General features: G+C 36.4%; 1 protein-coding gene and 1 long non-coding RNA gene across 11 annotated transcripts; one reads left to right on the top strand and one right to left on the bottom strand.

The window, feature by feature from the left end:
- Positions 1-1087: 1087 nt before the first annotated feature.
- Positions 1088-11006, bottom strand: LOC128018164 (uncharacterized). Its single transcript, XM_052603524.1, has 2 exons — positions 10785-11006; positions 1088-3816 (listed from the first exon to the last, which is right to left on the bottom strand). The coding sequence occupies exon 2, from the start codon at positions 3570-3572 to the stop codon at positions 1752-1754; it is 1821 nt and encodes a 606-aa protein (XP_052459484.1). The 5' UTR covers positions 3573-3816; positions 10785-11006; the 3' UTR covers positions 1088-1751.
- Positions 11007-13610: 2604 nt separating this feature from the next.
- LOC128018169 (uncharacterized) lies at positions 13611-18082 on the top strand. Of its 10 annotated transcripts, none has more exons than XR_008184740.1 (7): positions 13663-13751; positions 13839-13897; positions 14147-14200; positions 14343-14463; positions 14574-14637; positions 14867-14945; positions 15088-15883. It is a non-coding gene; the product is annotated as an uncharacterized LOC128018169 (long non-coding RNA). The 10 variants fall into 10 exon arrangements; XR_008184744.1 differs by having other exon boundaries at positions 14346-14463; XR_008184746.1 differs by adding an exon at positions 17978-18082 and having other exon boundaries at positions 13611-14200; positions 15088-15146.
- The last annotated feature ends 2872 nt before the right edge of the window (positions 18083-20954 follow it).

Consider the following 20954-nt stretch of genomic DNA (forward strand, 5'->3'; position numbering starts at 1 on the left):
TGATTTAAATAAATAAATAAACAGACAAATAAATAAATGAATGAATGAAGGAACACATGTTCTTAAATGAAAACAAACCATGTGATTTGAGACTCACTGATAATTAATTGACATTTGAAAATGGACCTTTTATGGCCTCTAATTTTTAAGAATGCCTTCAATACAGTAAAGAAGAAAAAAAAAAGAGAAAATTTAGGCAGAATATTAGGGACTGTCAGCCTCAGCTGCCATTCACTTTGAAGGCATCTTTTTCTATAGAAAAACTGAAAAGATAACCAACAATGTAGGTTTCTAGAAATGTAGTTTTATATGTTTGTAACAATCTTACTGTGAGTACATGATTACAACTGAACAACTAACTGGGTTTCAGTTTTTAACTTTAGTTCACTTTAAAATAAAAATGTGGTGTTTATCAGCTTACCCCAAGGGCATCCGAGATGTAGGTGACTGTTTTTCTTCATTAGATCCAATTTGGAGATTTTTAAGTCAAACCGTTGTAGTCTGTCATTCATACAATGGTAGGTATAGGCAGAGCCATATAGAGAGACAGTTGCGACAACTCCATTGACTCGAATGGAACGCTTTTTTTACAGCAATGGCGGCTAGTGGAGCCTCTCAATAGTTCCCGGAAGTAGCAGCAAACCGATGCCGGGTCGTAGAGATGCAGCAGAACAAACCGTTTGCGACGCACTTTTAAAAGGTAAGACGTTTAAATAATATGATTGTATATTATCAGTACATCTTAATAACAATAAATTGTAAGTTAAAACCTTCTAGTAGATTATTACTCATTAAATTAGTAGATTTAAGGGATGTTATCAGATAACTAACAGATTAGGCTAGGATTGTAGCTGAATCTGTGGTGTCTTTTGCCGGCTCTCAGAAGAATCAAACTCAGTCAGGGATTTTTCTCTCAGAAGAAAAGACTTTATTTCAAGCAAAACAAAGTCGAGCCCCCTTGCAAGGGATCTCTCGAATGCTAGGTTGCATCTCATTATATACCCCATACAGGGCGTTTCCAAATAGTCAAACTTTTCTTTAGGCTTGCAATTTTGATCCCTCCCTAGGGAGACGCTATGGTAAAGAGAAGAGACCCATTGTATGTTTTTCCAGATGTTTCCTGTGACTTGCTATGGTAAAGAAAAGTGGTGGTCCGGATGTTTTTTGCAGACTTAGGCACATTCCTTTCACACAAAGGCTATATGATTCTAATGGAATAAAACATGTATGTATATATATGACTAGATTCATCTTGATTATACTTGATTGAGCAAAATCCCACCAATAAAAATCTTCCACATATTCTCCCCTTTGAGACTTAATAAGTCTCACATTTGATTATTCTTATCCAGAGTGCTATTCCATAATCCAGTCATATTAGTTACACTACCTAGTGACTAAATAAGTCACATTGTATTATCACCAGTGACTAGATTATGAGATTCCACTCTGAGGGATTACTGGACCAAACATCTCTCTCCTTTTTTGACTAGGAGCGAGTAAAAGATCCAGTCTCCCTAATTCCTTCTTTGATAGTACACAATGTTAAAAGCGTGAGCGTGTAATTGGTTCAGCACTTGCCTGTGGTTATCACAGTTATGTATAAAAGACATAAAATACATACATTACATCAATAATTGAATATCACAAGATTATAAAAGTTGATCTTCAGCTCAGATACCTTATGTATCGTAAAGAGCCTCCCTGGGCCAAAGTTCAACTGGCACTTATATCCAGGGTATGGTTCACCCTTAGACATCTTCAACATCCTCAGAGTCAATAGAACTATCATCAAAAGTTTGCTCATTTAAGTTCCGTTTGTTTAGCCATCCTTCATAGTATTCCTCCAGACTCTTTTCAATGATCCTTTGTTGATTATTTGGGACTTTTATCACTCCCATTTGCTTAACAGTAGCATTGATGATTAATGATCTTAATAAAGGTAATACACAGCAAAATAATAATCCTCCTATTAATATGGCAACTCCTAAAAACATTCCTAGTTTAACAAACCATGCTCCCCATGCTCCAAATCTCACATCAATCCAATCCCAAATGTGTTGGTCTCTTCCGGCATTTGTTGTAATTTCATTTCTTAATTTTTTAATTTTTGTCATAACTTCACTGAAAGCTCCTCCAGGGGCGGTGTTATTTGGGATGAATGTACAACATTGATCTCCAAACATAACACAAACTCCTCCCTTGTCTGCCAAGAGCCAATTAAGAGCCTGTCTGTTTTGCCATGTCATTCTGCTTGTTGCATGCACTTGGTCGCCTAATAAGGTTAAGGCCTCATCAGTATAATTAATGAATCTTTGTTGATTATAATAGATATAATTAATCCACTCTGTATTTTTGTTTGGTGTGATCCAAACCAGGATTGACTCAAAACCTCCTTTTATTTCACTTCTTGCCTTGAATTTATTAGGAATTCCTCTTGGTTGTCCAATTGAGTCTAAATATACATTGGGGTCTGGCTCGTATCCTCTTTTAGTTCTATTGTCTTCCTTGTTTGTGCTCTGTTCTGTTCCCCATTGTGCCATGCTAACTTCTTGAAGTAACCTTACTCTTACACATATACCTTTCCATCCAACTGGTAAAGAAGGCAATAGTATTTCCCCTCCACAGATCCAAAAGAAATCTGCTATTATTAATGATTGATCTTCATAAATTTCTATTGGAGGTAAGGCTATAGTTTGATTTTCACATTTTTCAGGTGCTATCTTACTTCCTTTAGTTGTTCCGAATGCTAAAAGTTCTGGAGCTCTAGAAGGAACTCCTGATTTCCAAGAATTTTTCTTATCTATATACCAAATAATAGCACATCTTCCTTTGAATTTACCCACATCTTGGGTTCCTTTTGGTTTATGGAAACACTCATATTCTTGTTTATAATCTATGCTATACCATTTTGGAATCTCTACTTTTTGTTTTTCAATTTTTATATTTTGACCTATATCTGAATACTGACACCAGGATCCCCAGAGTGGTCTAAAGAAATAATCTGTTAATTTAGGATTTCCTAAAAATCCAAGGCATTCAGCAATACAATATGGCCTGGTAAAATCTGTTAAATGACAAAAGTTTCTCCCAAATTGGGCACATTTTCGGTAGTCATATGGATTTGGTATGGCTATTACTTTGTTTAACGGAGATTTGGAGCACAGCAAGCAATTTTCTTTTCCTGTTTCTTTAGCTGTAAAGGCTGCCCATTTATACCATTCATTGTTTTGGGCTGTATCCCATAATGCATCAATTTGACTAACGTCTTCATCACCTTGAACATCATAATCAATGTCTCTACGATTTTTGATTACCATTGGTTCTGTTGAGTTGATCACATTGTCACTTTTGTTCAAAGGTTGTAAAGTCAATTGAAGGGAAGTCAGGTTGCTTTCTATCGGTTGAGTTTGAGTCTGCATTATGAGATGCATTAGGCATAGGATGGTCTTCAGACATGTTGTCAGACTGATTCTCTGTCCTCTCCAGTTTGTCTGACAGGAGGAAAGAGCTCTCGTCAGTTTGCACTTCATCATGTGTCTCTGATTCTTCCTCATTGCTCTCTCCTGCATTGTCTGATTGTCTGCTTTCCTTTCTTTCTGCCTTTCCTGTGGGAACTCTAGTACAGTGGTTTAGATGATACCAGGTTGTGCTTCCCTCCACTTGGACTGCTGTAGGAGTAGCTCTCACCACTGTGTAGGGTCCTTCTCTCCTGGGCTCATTCCATTTTCGCCGGAATACCCTCAGATAAACTTGATCCCCTGGAACAACTGGACAGGCCGTCTCCGATTCCTCACTGGGCTCTTTTCTTTTTTCCTGTAAATAGATAGCTTTATGTATGGCAGTTAGTTTCTTCATATAAGAGCGAAGTTCCATTTGTAATTGTTCTAGAGGCGGTCCTTTATAGGGACCTCTACAATATGGCACAGGCATGGGTCGACCCGTAAGCATTTCATGCGGTGTTAAGTGCGTGTTTCTGTTAGTTTGCATGCGATAGCTCATTAGTGCGAGCGGTAATGCATCAATCCAATTAAGTTTAGTACTTTCACATATTTTGTTTATTTTGGCCTTGATCACTCCATTAACTCTCTCCACTATCCCTTGTGACTGAGGCCTATAAACGCATCCTAGTCTCTGTTTTATTCTTAATTGTTGCAACACTTGTTTCACAGTTTTTTGTATGAATGCCGACCCATTATCTGAACTTATTTCTGATGGAATTCCAAATCTAGGAATTACCTCTCTTGTTAGGAATTTAATTACAGTTCCTGCTCCTAAATCCGCGGATGGTACTGCTTCCACCCACCTGCTAAACCTGTCTATGATAACCAGCATGTATCTTTTGCCTTGTACACGCTTTATCATATCCACATAATCACATACAAGATGTTTAAAGGGGCCTTCAGGTGTTGGAATATGGCCTATTGGTGTCACCATGCCTTTTCTTACATTGTATTTAGCACATACTTCACATGTGGACAAAAATTCATCCACCATTGCATATAAATAAGGAGACCAATATCCTTGCTGTTTAATTTTTCTTACTACTTCTCCCCTTGCACAATGGTCAAAACCATGTGCATCTGTAATAAGAATATTCAACAGTGAAGTAGGTGCAACAATGTGTCCTTCATGTGTACGCCAGATCTCCTGTGAGTCTTTTTTAGCTCCCCTTTGATGCCACATTGATTGTTCATATGGGCCTGCTTGTTGTTGTATTCGAATAATGTCATCCAATTGAGGATGACGCTCGATAAGTACAACAGGTGCTAATACTGCTACCTGACACCCTGAAGCTTTTTTAGCTTCTAAATCTGCTGCATTATTTCCTTTGATGACATAGTCATTTCCCTTCTTGTGTGCTTGACATTTGATTATTGCTAGTCGTTTTGGTAGCATCATAGCAGAAATCAATTGCCCTATTTGTTCACTATGTTGGATGGGAGTCCCATCACTCTTTTTGAAACCTCTTTGTTTCCACACTGCTCCGAATAGATGACATACACCATGAGCATACGCTGAATCTGTAAAAATGTTAGCAGTTTGTCCTTTTGCTAACTGACATGCAGTTGTGAGAGCTTTTAATTCTGCTAATTGAGCAGAGCAGGGCTGTACACAATGTTGTGATATCACAGATTCAAATTCTTTTTTGTTTTTCTTCACTACTGAATATCCTGTATGATTTCCTTCGTGATCCCTAAAGCTAGAACCATCTACAAAGTAAGTTACTTCTGCTTCAGTAATGGGTGTTGATTCTAGATCTGGTCGTAATCTAGTAAATGCCAAGGACTCATTCACACACTCATGAGGTTCTCCTTCGAAAGCCAAAGGAATTAATTCAGCCGGATTGACTGTATGGCATCTTTTAATGGTAACATCTGGATATGTGAGTAATGAGGAATAGGCTAGAATTCGAGCTTGTGTCAGAACAAATTTCCCTTGTTCTATTAATTCCACAACTTTGTGATGGGTATATATTGTTACTGGATACCCCATAGTTATTGTGGATGCTTTTTCATAAGCATAATACACTGCAGCTAAACCCTGTTGGTAACATGGTGGGTATCCCTGGGCTACATTGTCTAACTTTGTGCTGTAGTATGCTATAGGCTGTTTTTTCCTCCCACTACAGGTTTCTTGCATTAATACAGCTGATGCATAACCATCAACTCTATTTGCCACGTATAGATGAAACATTTTATCATATTCTGCCATTCCCAGGGCAGGGGCCTGTTGTAATTCTTTTTTTATTGCTTCAAATGCTAGTAAGGCATCTGTGTTCCATTTTAATGGATTTCTTAAATGTTGTAATCCTGCTTGTTTCATCATTTCTCTCAAAGGCCCTGTCTTTACTGCATAGTCCTCTATCCAATCGGCACTAAAGCCTGTCATTCCTAGAAATGTCATCATTTGTCCTACTGTCTGAGGTAACGGTGTTTTACTTATACCTTCTAACTGAGCTGGAGCTATAGCTCGTGTACCAAATGCAATTAATCTTCCCAAGTATTCCACTTGAGGCTGGCAATACTGCAATTTGTTTTTAGACACCTTGTGTCCTCCTTCTGCTAATTTTGTCAACACCTTAATTGAGTCTTTGTGACATTGTTCTAGTGAGGTAGAACAGATAATTAAATCATCCATGTATTGTAATAGTGTACCGTCTATTACAAGGTCTTCTAAATCATCCTTCAAAATCTTGTTGAATATATGTGGTGAATGTTTATATCCCTGAGGTAGTCTAGAATATGTATATTGCTTATTTGCATGTGTGAATGCAAACAAATATTTACTCTCTTCTGCAAGCGGTACACTGAAGTAGGCAGAGCAAAGATCAATTACAGTAAAGTATTTGGCATCAGGAGGGACATTTGTCAGTAAAGTGTGTGGGTTTGGTACCTCAGCTGGCATATCTTCCGTTATTTCATTTATTGTTCGTAAATCATGAACAAGTCGCCATCTGTTTTTGTCTGATTTGATTACAGGCATAATTGGAGTGTTACAGTAACTAGTAGTTTCTATCAATACCCCTGCCTTAACTAAGCCTTCAATTGTGTCCTTTATTCCTGCTTCTGCATCTGCTCGTAAAGGATATTGTGCTTTTCTAGGCAGACGTGCATTTGGCTTAAGTTGAACTCTTACTGGATTTGCTGATTTTATTAATCCAATATCTGTGTCATGTTGAGACCATAGTTCAGATGGTACCTGACACTCCATTTCCTTAAATAATTCAGTCTCATTTGTGTTAATTAAATCAGATGCTGTAGTCATCTGTGTTACTTTCTTTTGGCTGATAACTACTTCCTGTGGAATTCCCAGCAAACTGGTTGCACACAGAATTTTGATGTAATTTTTGTCAGCTGAATGAAAAATCAATGGGTTTTCTGTTGATTCCCATTTGCTTTGTTCTGCCCTTTTCATCATTGGTCCTAAATCTTTCGCTTCCCAATTTCTTCCTACATATACTGCAATATGCGGGACAGAGTTATTTACATTGAACCATTTTTTGACAAATTCACTTTCTGGTATGTTTAAAGCTGCTCCCTCCTTACCTATGATGATGTACTGGGAGACTATCTCAATCTGCTGTCCTTTTGTTTCTTTTTGCCATTTCTGTTCTATATTTTCATCTCTTTCTTGATCATACATCATTGTGCAATGAAATTCTGACTTTGATAGCTGTGCTTCAGGTATCTGTGCTTCAATAAACTTTCCCCATTTATTGACCGTCTGTCTCACATCTTGTTCTATCTGTCCTATCCAAAAAACATTTGCTTTTGGCTCTGCAACCATCATTTGTTTTTCTGTTCCTATTGAATCAATATATATACCTTCTGGAGAACACCAAATTTGTAGTCCTAATTTACATAATGCATCTCTTCCTAACAAATTAATAGGAGTTTGATTTGATACCAGAATGGGCATTGTTATACTTTGATCTTTTGTTTGTAGACACACTGGAGCTGTTATGGGAATCAATTGCATTTTTCCCGAGAATCCTATTGTCTTTGCAAATTTTCCAGACAAGGGGAGATGTGAAGCATATTTCAAATTAATGCACGTTAAATTTGCCCCCGTATCAACCAAAAATGGAAATGTATCTCCCTCTATTTTAATCTGCATAATAGGCTCTTGATCAGCTTTTGTTGATAAAATTGGAAGCTGACTCTCCCCTTTAGGATTCTCTGGGCACCCCTAATAGCCTGGATTGGGACCTCCCCAAGGGTTTACTGGGCCCTGCACTGGACCCTGAGTAGGCTGTTGCCAGCTCATCTCCCTTCTACCCTGAGGTTGCTGTGGCCATTGTTGAGTTGGACAGTCAGCTTTGATGTGTCCGGGCTGCGCACAACCCCAGCACAATGGTGGAGGCCTGTCTCTGCCTCTGCCTCTGCCTCTGCCTCTTTGCTGTATGGGGTTTTTTCTCCATCCCATTTGTCCTGGCTGTTGAGTATAAACGTTTATTATGGGCACAGAGTTCAAGTGTTCATTTGGAGGAACTGCTGTAAGTGGACTTGACGGAATAGTAGGTTGTGGAGCAATTACTGGAGGTACTAGAGTCATTTGTTCTGCTGTTGCATTTGTTACTGAAGCTTGAATATTTTTCTTATTCTTTTTTGTGAGTTCTTCAAGCTGTAATTGAGTTAGTTTACGTTGTAACTCTTTCTCTTGACTTTTAAGTTTTAGTTCATTTTTTCTTTGCTGTTCCACTGCATGAGACACATGGTCACAAAACTCTTTGTGTGTTTTAGAAGTTAAACCGACCACATCCTCCAGCTTGCTTTTTACCGCTGGCGGCATAGCATCAATCACAGCTTGTCTAAACAATGTTGACATTAATGGGTCTCCCTCGGGATCCCCCTCAGTTTCTTGTTTCCACCTTTTCAGCTCTTTTTGGACATAAGTGGTTGGATTCTCTAAATCTCCAATTCCTTCTCCCTTCAGTGATTTAGGATTCAGTCTGATCGGATACTCCGCACGCAATGCCTGCCATACTGCTGGGCGGAATGCATCAAAAACAATCCCATCCATATTGTGAGAGTTCACTGCTCTGTTTAGAGTCGTTGTAAGAAGAATTTCTTCCATCTTTGTCCCTCCAATAATTTTAGCCAGCAGAGCTTTAACATCTCCCACTGCCAATAGCTTTCCCATTGTTTCCTCTTCAAACACTTTAATGAATTTCCCTGCACCCTCATGAATATCAGGAAGACGAGTGACAAGCCCCTCGAGGTCCTGTGAAGCCCAGGGGACATACTGTCCCTGCTCACCCTTGATTAAAATTGGGAGCTGTGCGGCCAGTGGTCTAAGTGTCCCTTTATCTCTGCCCTGTTCCCATTTACTGTTATCAAATAACTCCTCTGCCTGATTCTCATCCTCACTACCGTAGAACAACTTACTCTTTCCTCTCTCCAACTTGTTTACCTCTCTGATCTTCTTCCCTGATTCTCTAATTTTCTCTTCCATTTCTTCTTCCAAAGCTTGTACTTGTGCTACAATATCTCTATCTTCCCTCCGTTTTCTTTCTAATCCTTCCTCAAACCAGGTTTTATCTTCCTGACTTGCTTTCATTTTTTCTAACGCTGTACGTGCTTGTCTGTAACAGTCAAGTTGCAAACCTTCTGCACTTTCCTGTCTGGTTTGCCTCTGTGTTTTTACAGCTGGTTCCTCTCTATCATCCATCTCTAACTGCCCTTCTAACTCTAGTTCTCCTGTTACCTCCATGGTTCCCTTGAGTATTGGGAATTCTCTTGCTAAAGGCAGATAAGGAGGGGGGTCTGCATATTTCTTTTCTTTTCTAATGTTATCCTTCTCTGCCTCCTTCAGGACTTTCCTAGCCTGTTTTATACTCTTCAACATATCTTCACCTTCTTTTTTAAACAGCGCAAGTATTTCTTTCTCTTTTTCCCTTTTTGTTTCTCTTTTTTCTTTTTTCATATTGATGCTTTTAGTTTTATAATTTTTTATTAGAGTTTCCATTTCCTCACACAATGCCACATCAAATGTCCCTTCCTTTGGCCATTTTGTCGTCATATTTTTTGTTCTCTTCTGCCATTTTTTTGAGATTTTGTCTATTTGCGCTTTACACAGTGGATTTTTTAATCCAATGATTTCCACTGGTGTGGCTGCCATATCTTTATTTATATTATTACCACCAAAAATCAACTTTTTAGTTTTATATAATAACTTGGTTACAATTTCTTCTTTTCCTTTTACTGAATTTAACTATTTTTTACCCATTTCACCCTACTTTCTATTCTTTTTTATGTGTTATACCCTTTTGAATTTAGTTTTTTATTGTCTCATGCGTTTACACTTCTTAAATTTATATTATTATTTAACTGTCTATTTTATTTACTCTATTTTATTATCACTTTGTAGATAACTATTTCTAACAATAATTCTTTATTTTTATTTTTACTTTTCTTTCCTTTTTTGTCCACCCATGTATTAAAACTTTAATGTGGGAACTTCCTCCCTTGCTCTCACTCCCACTGGACTGGGCTCAGAAAATGTTCTCCCCTTTCACACAGACATCCAAAATGCAAAACTCTATTATAGATCTCGGTTCAAACTTTATTGATACTATTTCCCTAAGCCCATTCACACTTGCTACACTCTTTATTGAGCCAGAGTGCTTATGCTTGCATACTTTTTCCCTTTATCTAAGGGATAATCAGTCATTAATTGTCCTTTTATTATCAAGGCTCATCATACATTCATCCCTCTCAAGTGGATATTGGTTGAGTCCAATTCCGCCAGTTCACACTTAAGTGAAGGTCCAGGAACGGTGCTCAACCCTTACCCACTCAATACGGAATTTATTTGTTCATACATTCATCACCAATCACAAATTCATTCATCCGAACACAGATACATCCACACAACAAAACACAGCTCTTCCTAGAGCTCCTTAAGGGCCCACCTATTTCTGTCCTTTGAGAATTTCACCTATACTTTCTCAAAGCGGTATCCGTGGGACTTTTTCTCGCGATTCCTTAATCTGCTTATCCGTTTATCACTGTCCTACTTGGTACAGCTATCCAATAAACACAGATTTTACAATGTCCTTTTTGCCTACACTATTTCTGTTTTAAATCTAGGTTACCTTACAAGGCTTTCCTATTAATAAACAAAATATGTGCATGCAGTTATTTCTTCTGGAGTAAAACCCCTTTTTCAATTTGGATATCCTATTTTTTCTAAATTTGGAAGAGTAGATTTTAAGTGTCCTTACCACTCAGAACTGACCTCAACCAACACAAACGAATTCTATAAGCAAAAATGCTTACCTTGTTTTATGGTGGCCACCCGGTTGTGTTGATCATTGGTCAGCTCAAAAGCGGTTGTCCACTCTGTCACTCTTGTCCAGTCCCATCTGGGGTGCCAAATCTGTGGTGTCTTTTGCCGGCTCTCAGAAGAATCAAACTCAGTCAGGGATTTTTCTCTCAGAAGAAAAGACTTTATTTCAAGCAAAACAAAGTCGAGCCCCCTTGCAAGGGATCTCTCGAATGCTAGGTTGCATCTCATTATATACCCCATACAGGGCGTTTCCAAATAGTCAAACTTTTCTTTAGGCTTGCAATTTTGATCCCTCCCTAGGGAGACGCTATGGTAAAGAGAAGAGACCCATTGTATGTTTTTCCAGATGTTTCCTGTGACTTGCTATGGTAAAGAAAAGTGGTGGTCCGGATGTTTTTTGCAGACTTAGGCACATTCCTTTCACACAAAGGCTATATGATTCTAATGGAATAAAACATGTATGTATATATATGACTAGATTCATCTTGATTATACTTGATTGAGCAAAATCCCACCAATAAAAATCTTCCACAAATCGTGTTTGGAATTAGAGAAAAGGAGTCTAAACATATTTTTTTTTTTTTGCAGGGTGGGGAAAGTTAGCTAACGTTACATAGCCTATTAGTTCAATATAACGTTTGACCGCATGTGACAGCAGTGAGTGGAAGTGGTAAAATGAGGTTATAAAGTTTGTTCCTTATTACACGTATTAAATAATTAAATTCCTTAATAATAAAATGCACCCTACTGATATAAATTCAGAGTGAATTGAGTTTGCAAAAACATGGGTGGAGTGTTTTTAGTCATTGTGATTCATTGACTATTACCTGTCTATATGATATAACCTGTCTATAACATATAATACTACTGTATTATATACTTAAACTTGTTAGTGTATAAAAGTAACATACTGTAACAATCTGTGGGTGCTGGTGGGTGGAGGATTAGTGGTGCCACTGGACTGTTCTGTGATGGAGCATCAGTGATGATGCAGGTCAGGAGTGCTGAGGGTCATTTTTTTTTTTTTTTTGATAGCTTCATTTTCATTCTTTATTTTTCTTAGTGCTGCCTTTGCATTTTTTAAATATTTTTTCTGGTCTCTTTAATTTTTTTAATAGACCCAGGTAACTGGCTGATGGTTCACTGGAATGCTGATTGGCTGCTGACTGACTTGCTGCTGGCTGACTGAGTAGTGTCACCTGTCCCTGTCTCTCCTCTCTAGCCTTGTCCTCTATTTCTTCACTGTCACTTTCCCTTCTCTAAGTGTCCTCATTCTTTTTTTCCACAACCTTTGAAACTGATAGAGGCAGAATACATGGAATTGCTCATTTTAAATATTGAAAATATCACATCACTTCAAAATTAGAAATATTACTTCAAATAATAGGAGTTTGTACTTATTATATATGTATCACCTGAAATAATATAGCTGTAATCAGCAGCGCTTTGCTGTATGTTTACAGGTCTAGGGGTGCATCGTGGACAGTGTTGGGAAGGTTACTTTGGAAATGTAATAGGTTACAGATTACAAGTTACCCTGTTTAAAATGTAATAGCAGTGTAACTTTTTTAATTACTTTAAAAAAGTAATGTAACTAATTACTTTTGAGTACTTTTTGATTACTTTTATAAATTTCTAATGAATGTTTATTTGCAACTGTTAATCATCTTCAACCATTTACACCATGCAGGTTTAACCTTAAAGTAGTGCTCAACACTGTCAGACTTTCACCATCCTTCATCACTTGAATTAAGATGATCCCATTTGAACACATCCACCACACAATCAGACTTTAGTACTGCCTTTTACTTTAATGAGATTGATCTGAAGTTCGATGCAGATTTAAAATCAAAAGAAATAGTTTATAGATACTGTTTTTGAAACCAAATCTTTGCATAACTACACTGTAAAAACTAAAGGTGCCTCAGGTATCCTTTTGAGTACTCCAGGAACCTTAAAATGTATTTTAAGTGCCTCAAAGCTCTTTTTCTCATAATAGGGTTCCTGGAAGAACCATTATAGTCTTTGCAGTTCGTGCAGGAACTCATGGGATCCTTGAAGCACTTTGTTCCCAGTTCTGAGGTTCTGGAGTCACCCTTTCATTACACTGAGACCTCAAAGTGCTCTGGAGGTTCCTGGTGGAACTCACATTTAAAAAAAGGGTTACTGCAAGCTCTGTTAACATTAAAGTGGTTCCTGGAAGATCTCACTTGTAAAAGCCAGCATCTGGAAGAACCCAGAGAAGTGACAAAAATTAAATGTGACTTATTATTATTATTATTTACTTTTTAGGAATGTGATGGAACAATTAGTTTTGTGGCACTTGCATGTGAAAAAAAAACCTAAATGGTTGAACAAATCTTCACATTTGATCTGTCAAAACATAAATAAATTAAATAACAAAAGCAAAAGGACATACAAAATCTTCTAAACAGACAGAATATCCAACTAAAATGTTACAATTATTTCTGAAAACACTTCTCAGCAATAGGGAATATATACAAGCAAACAGGCATCCAGTGGCTACAGCATGTTTGTTATTATTATTTATTAATTTCCTCCAGACTTAAACTTAAATACTGCAATAACTAAAAATAGTTTTATTGAAATAGGCTAAATGTTAAATCATTTGAAGGAGGATAGTTTACTTTGAAACTTTAAAGCAAACATTAAAAATATTATTCAACTTAATATGACTAAACGCATTAATTTAATAAAAAAAAACTATAATTATAACAATCGGTACAATAGTAATATTTAGATTATTTTTTCCCCCTAATGAAATAAGTTAAAATTAATCAGAAATAACTGTTCAGCTTTTGTCAAGAAGAAGAAAATTCATGAGGCTTGGCGTCCTCGCGCTCCTGCTGTTTGCGCGCATGCGCGTGGAAGAGCGATTTCAAATACAAGGAAGTAACGGCTCCTTTCCTCAAAGAAAGAAACACCCGCTGCGCAAGGTGAGTAAAGGCTCCGATATAAATACACAGATTTATTATTTGTATACTGATTCATACAATGTTTTGTTTTAACCATTAATTTAATAGCTGCGATGCTTACGAGTCTAATGCACTTTGTGGGACGAAATGGAGACTACAAACACAAGGTCACAAACAATAATTATTAGTTAGGTTTAACTTACACATGATGTTTATTGTTTACCTTTATTCATTGTAACTCTTTTCTTCAACTTTTCTAAATTATTGTTGTCTTTTACGTTTTTTAAATAGTTACACATCCATGTTAACGTAACGTTACATGTAACGTAAGGCTATTAACGTTAGCCTATTTTTCGAGTCATTTGCACATAACGTAACGTTACATAAAACTGGTTTTGATCATTTTCTCTCCTCAGAAAATCCAGTATGACTTCTCTAAAAGTCTCAAAGGATTCACAGAACAGCACTATGTAAGTATTTAATTATTTATTTGACATTGAAATAACTGAAATGGTGTTTCAGCTTGGCCTAATCCAAAATTATATATGACTGTGTACACTGTTACACTGAACTGAATTAAACAATTAAAAAACGACCCTTCTTTTTATTCAGCAGTTAATAAAGAAATGTGTCTCTGTAGTGGACACCTGTGAGGCAGAGGACAGACAGCTGCTGAAGTCTGATGCTGGCTGACAATAAACAGACCTCTCTGGACGTACCCCATCTTTTGTAGGTGTGTAAATAAGTTTTGCAGAGACACACCAGAAACACTTCTAAAACATTCAATTATTTATAGTTTATTAACAGTTCTTTTTTTCTTTTCTCTTTTTTTATTGTTTCCAGAGTAATTCTAACATTGCCCTTCCTGTAAAATGATGATCCTGCTGTCCTGGATGTATATGATGAGGTAAGTATGAGTTTGTCCATGTGTGTATACATATGTAGTGTACACACACAACTTATACACACATTGTGCACTTAATTAGCCCACAACCATCAATGCACTAATATGACAAAATAATTCCTGTGGTGTTCCTCATTTTTAAGATAATTTAAAAAATACCTGTGCTAAACGAATAAATGTAAATATTTTGTTATTTAATTTTTAGTAAATCACTCTTTTTTTCAATGAACAGCCTACACATAATCTCAGAACAGCTGTGGTAATAGCAGGAGACCCATTTGGTGAGAGCAGCACTGCAGTCTTTCCTGATGGTGAGGAGCTTCTTGCTGATGAACCTGCCGACATGAGTTCACCTTACTATGAGTAACTGTGTTCTGTTCAACATTATACAGAAAAGCAATTAAAAGTACACTAAAGCGCACTGTTTTTCTGCTGTATCTGTTGGCCATTCAGGAGGAGACCATGGACCATTTCCATAAGACTGATGATGTGTTTCAGCGGCCATCAGCATCGTAAATCCTCACCATTTTTTAATATTTTGATTTTTTAAAAATTATGTGCATTAATAACGCTATACTTTGTATTATATCACATTTGTATCAAATTACTAAAAAAAAAATAGCTAATGCAAGGGTGTTTCAAATCCAGAGTCTTTTGGAGGAATGCTAAATTTGACATTGTTTTATCTTCTGACTGCTGTTATCAGTCTCTGTCAGATTTTTTCCTTTGATTGAAAGTTGTGAAAATGCTATCTTTAGAGTTTTTGTTTTGTTATTTGAGTAAATGAGAATGCAAAAATATTTGTGATACTCTCCCATTCACTGCTCTCGAAGTTAACCCAACTATAACAACTTCCGCTGCTGAGAAACTGGTTTATTAAGCTATCTTGAGGCTTATCAATTTCTTAAAATGTCCTGTGATAATTCTTCCAATCAGTTTCCATAATTTAGAACAGGAAAGAAAATGTTACTATTAGTTGCATTGTGTCTAAAATTGAATTGAATTTATTAATTTAAATTGTATCATTGTTGCAGGTACATTAAATGTTTTTTAAAGTTCTAAGATAATTGAGTCACATTTATTTGTTTATAATTTTACCAAGGTGTAAATGTTTTTTTTTGTTGTTTTATATTTGTTTATAGCAATATTAACACTGATGTGTCCATGAATGGGATTGTGATGTGCAGTATTGACTATTTAAGGTGATTATGGATATTGTTGCTTATCAATAAACTATGTTTTATATGCATTTGTTTTATTTTTTCAGTTTGTTTTTTTAAATCATAAAAAATGTCAATAGCAGGAAAAATAAATAAACCGGGGGAGGGGGTGAAGAACTGAAATTAGGGAAATGGTGCCTTGAAGCACCCCAGGTGGTTCCTGGCCATCCTAATAAAAGGGTTCCTCCAGGAACCATTGAAAGTTCCTCAGAGAACCACCCCCATTTAGAGTGGTGCCTAGAAGCTCTTCAGAGGGTTCCGCCGGTGTGGCGAAGTGAAGAACCCCAAAAGGTGCCTCCAGGAACCTTTAGTTTTTACAGTGTACAGGCATCTAACTGCATCTAACAATGGTTTGGGGAAAAATAGTTAATAAAAAAAAATTAAAGCATATACATCAACTTAAATACGGTTATCTAATAAGCATGTGTCCTATTTTGTGTACTAAACTCCTGAAACATTGGTGTCTTTTTGAAACACTGCTGTCTCTTTGTATATGATATGATGATAGGTTCTCAAAATAAAAATAAAGAAATAGGCTGGGAAATCTCACACTCATACACCCACAACCCATTCTGAAACATGGACAACCCTATTTTTTTTTATGGACCTGACATGAAAAATTTGAATCCTTAGGTTGGGGGACTTGCAACATAATTAAGAGTTCTCTCCTGAACTGCACCTTCACTTCCATTATCCATCCATCTCTCTCATGACTTTAATACTGAAGATTTTTATTTGACTTTTACCATGTTGTAGGTGTATTTTGTTTTGTTTTTTGGCAAATGAATTACCACTTGTATTTATTTTTTACAACAAATTCCATGTTAAACCACGGTTAGTACCATACCATAGGCTACATTAATTTTCCTAAGGAAATATGATGATTTGTCTGCTATATTACTACTGTAACATTACAATAGATAATAATGACGTCGTTTATACAGTATTTTGAGTGAGTGTGAGCAATGTGCTGCTGCTGCTACTTGACTAATTAAACAAAGACAAAACTACATTAGCATATTTACAGATGAAACTGACCTGCACCTGAAACCCTGAACAGAAGTGTCGCTTCTCTGCTCCAGCTGTGCGCTACACAGTTCACTCTGGTCTCTCTCTCTCGCATTGATTACTCCGGAGTCTGATCCAAACCGTTCAGCGGAGGCGCAGAGAGCGTGCGAGACCAACCATGGCCAGTCACAACTAACCGATTCATGATTTATTAGAGATTTAATTATCGAATGGCGGATTCGGAAATAATCGCTTTAGTATGTTCGGCCTGCAATTATACAATAACAATATCAAAGTAGGGCCAAATCGTCTGCCAGGCCACCGGGAATAGTCCCGGTTCTCCCAAAGTCCAGTCAGCGCCTGATTTCCACAGAAACGCAGAACGTGCAGGATTCATATTCAGTCTTTTTGCGGCTTAATATTCACAGACACCAGTCCATATCGCGTTTTTATTCAAGTGTAGGCCTACTGACCTACTTTTGATTCATTCATCCAAAATGTGGCATATTTCATCCGCGTTATAGGCTGAATTCCATTTTTATGACTGAATTCTACGGATTATGGGACACATGTTTTAGTGCAATTTGGGAAAGAAATAAGCTGTATGTGGATGTGTGTAAATATTCAAATGTAATCCTCTTTGTAATCATTACAATTTTCATAAGTAACTGTAATTTAATTACTCATTTTTTCTTAGTAACTGTAATTGATTACTGTTACATTTATTTTGTAATTAAATTACGTAACGCCGTTACATGTAACTAGTTACTCCCCAACAGTTACTTTGACCACAAAGATTGTGGGAATAGCATCTGGTCTCAGCCTACTCTTTAATTTTTTGGTCATGACAAATTGGTTTTCCTCAAAATGTGCCTGCAGAGTGACTTGAGTTTAGTTTCCACACACAACTTTTTTTGTTTTGTTTTTTTGTTTACCCACATATTAAATGCACAGTTATAGGTAACACTGATGACTCCCTGCAATGTCTCAGCTCAGGTTTAAGTAAATTTAAGTATAATTACCTAACAATTTTTTGTTGTTGTTGTAATTTTTATTTATATTTAGATGGCTGCTGCTGACTTGATCCAACCATTATTTTCTCCTCTCCATGTCAGCAGGGAAGCCATACATTCGCACACCTTCCTCTGACCGAGTGGAGCATCCCCATGCAGCACAGCAAACCATGGTGGAGACTATGCAAGGACAACATGAAAGAAAGGACACATACAAAATGCTTGGTATGCTATTAAATTTATTAGAAATGTATTCATGAATTGCTGTAAATAGTTAATTGCATTTATTTCAATAAAAATACAAAGAAAAGGTCATCCCGTAATATATAATTACAATTTAAAATAACTGTTTTCAATTTTGATTCCAAGCTGAATTTTCAGCATCATTACTTTTGAATGGCAGTGTACATGTTTGTATACGAGTATGCCTGAATATATTGTGTATATGAATAAGTACATAATTATATTAATATATGTAATTGTAAGAATTGTAAACAATAAGCTTCATTTTACATTTACTTAACATGCTAATTGCTGCTGCTAACAATATAGTGCAGTGCAAAGCTGAAAATCAACTGTCAACAGCCTGTCTCTGTACTATCTGAAAGTCATCAATATGACATTAGTTAACATGAGATCAGTGAAAAAAAAAGAACAATATGTAACGTAAAAAGGCAACCGCAACCTGTGTTTATACAACTTAACGTTAGCCTGAAATAAGTTTTTAAAATAACGGTAACTGAACACTAATCCTCAAAAATTACCTGATTTGATATTTTAAAAACAACATCGCTATAACTACATATTCATGCTACATATGTCGTTGTGTTGTATAAATATATAAAATAAATGCATTTATTGACTTCTTATTACCAGAAATCGCAGTTTTGCATTCTGTATATTCTATAACTTTTATTTTTATAGTTTTTCAAATTTAGAGATGCAGCAAGCATGTATTACTGTTCTTATTTTGTAATATGAGTATTAGAGGGTTTTTATTTTGGTATTCAGCATCAGACAGTAACGGACTGTGTGTTGGGGAAAAAAAGTAGCGTTTGCTGGAAGAGAACCAGTGTTCCCAGATTGGAAATGTCCAAGTATCGTACCAGAAGTTCAATTACAAACATAAGAGCCCCCCCAAATCTCATAAATGAGATGCTGCATCTCTATATTAAAAAATCTATAAAAATGAAAGTTATAGATTGCACAGACCACTTTCACCTCAAATTGAGATTACACCTTCCCACAATATCAGCTGCATCCTTTCAGGACTGTCTGATGTGGAATTACAAAATAAGAGCCCCCCAAATATCATAAATGAGATGCTGCATCTCTACTTTAAAAAAGGTATATTAAAAAAAAGTTATAGATTACACAGGCCACTTTCACCTCAGATGGAGAGTACCCCTTGCCACAATGTCAGATGCATCGTTTCAGGACAGTCTGATGTCTAATTACAAAATAAGAGCCTCCCAAATCTCATAGTTATGGTGCTGGATCTCTACTTTCAAAAATCTATAAAAATAAAAGTCATAGATTGCACAGGTCACTTTCACCTCAGATTGAGAATACACTTTGCCACAATGTCAGATGCATCGTTTCAGGACAGTCTGATGTGTAATTACAAAATAACAGCCTCCCAAATCTAAAAAATGATCTGCTGCATCTCTACTTTCAAAAATGTATATTAAAAAAGTTATAAATTGTACAGGCCAATTTCACCTCAGATTGACAGTACACCTTGTCACAATCTCAGCTGCATCGTTTCAGGACAGTCTGATGTGGAATTACAAAATAAGAGCCTCCCAAATCTCATAAACGAGATGCTGCATCTCTTCTTTCAAAAATATATCTAAAAAAATGATAGATTGCACAGGCCACTTCTACCTCAGATTGAGAGTACATTTCGCCACAATGTCAGCTGCATTGTTTCAGGACTATCTGATGTGTAATTACAAAATAAGAGCCTCCTAAATCTGCTTCTGCATCTTTACTTTAAAAAATCTATAAAAAATACAGACTAACAGACTAACTCAACCTCAGATTGAGAGTACACCTTCCCACAGTGTCAGATGTGTCATATCAGTACTGTCTGATGTGGTATTACAAAATAAAAGCCAAAACTTTCATATAAAGGTGAATCTCAATAAATTAGAATATCATGGAAAAGTTAATTTATTTCAGTAATTCAACTCTAATTGTGAAACTTGTGTATTGTAATTAAATTCAATGCACACAGACTGAAGTAGTTTAAGTCTATGGTCCTTTTAATTGTGATGACTTTGGCTCACATTTAACAAAAACCCACCAATTCACTATCTCAACAAATTATTATACTTAATAAGAACAATAAAAAGAAAAATTGTGAATTGTTTGTCTTCTTAATTTTCCTTTACTGTACATGTACTCAATACATGGTGGGGGCTACTTTTGCTTTAATTACTGCCTCAATTCGGCGTGGCATGGAGGTGATCAGTTTGTGGCACTGCTGAGGTGGAGTGGAAGTCCAGGTTCCTTTGACAGTGGCCTTCAGCTTATCTGCATTTTTTTTTTTTTTTTTTTGGTTTCTTATTTTCCTCTTGACAATATCCTATTGATTCTCTATAGGGTTCAGGTCTTGTGAGTTTTCTGGGAAGTCAAGCACATTGTGTTGACATTTCCCAATATGACAGCAGTAATGACTTTATGAACTACTTTACTTCTAAGGTCGATACTATTAGAGATAAAATTGTAACAATGCAGCCTTCAGCTACAGTATCACATCAGACAGTGCACTATAGATCCCCTGAGGAACAGTTCCACTCATTTTCTACTATCGGATAGGAAGAATTGTATAAACTTGTTAAATCATCTAAACCAACAGCATGTATGTTAGACCCTATTCAATCTAAGCTACTAAAAGAGGTGCTTCCAGAATTCATAGATCCTCTTGTGACTATTATTAATTCCTCATTACCATCAGGGTATGTCTCCAAAACCTTTAGACTGGCTGTTATTAAGCCTCTCATCAAAAAACCACAACTTGATCCCAAAAGTTGAGAACTACTTAATTATAGACCTATCTAGAATCTCCCTTTTC

Source organism: Carassius gibelio, chromosome A8 (assembly GCF_023724105.1).
Source record: "Carassius gibelio isolate Cgi1373 ecotype wild population from Czech Republic chromosome A8, carGib1.2-hapl.c, whole genome shotgun sequence".
Classification (NCBI taxonomy): Eukaryota; Metazoa; Chordata; class Actinopteri; order Cypriniformes; family Cyprinidae; genus Carassius; species Carassius gibelio.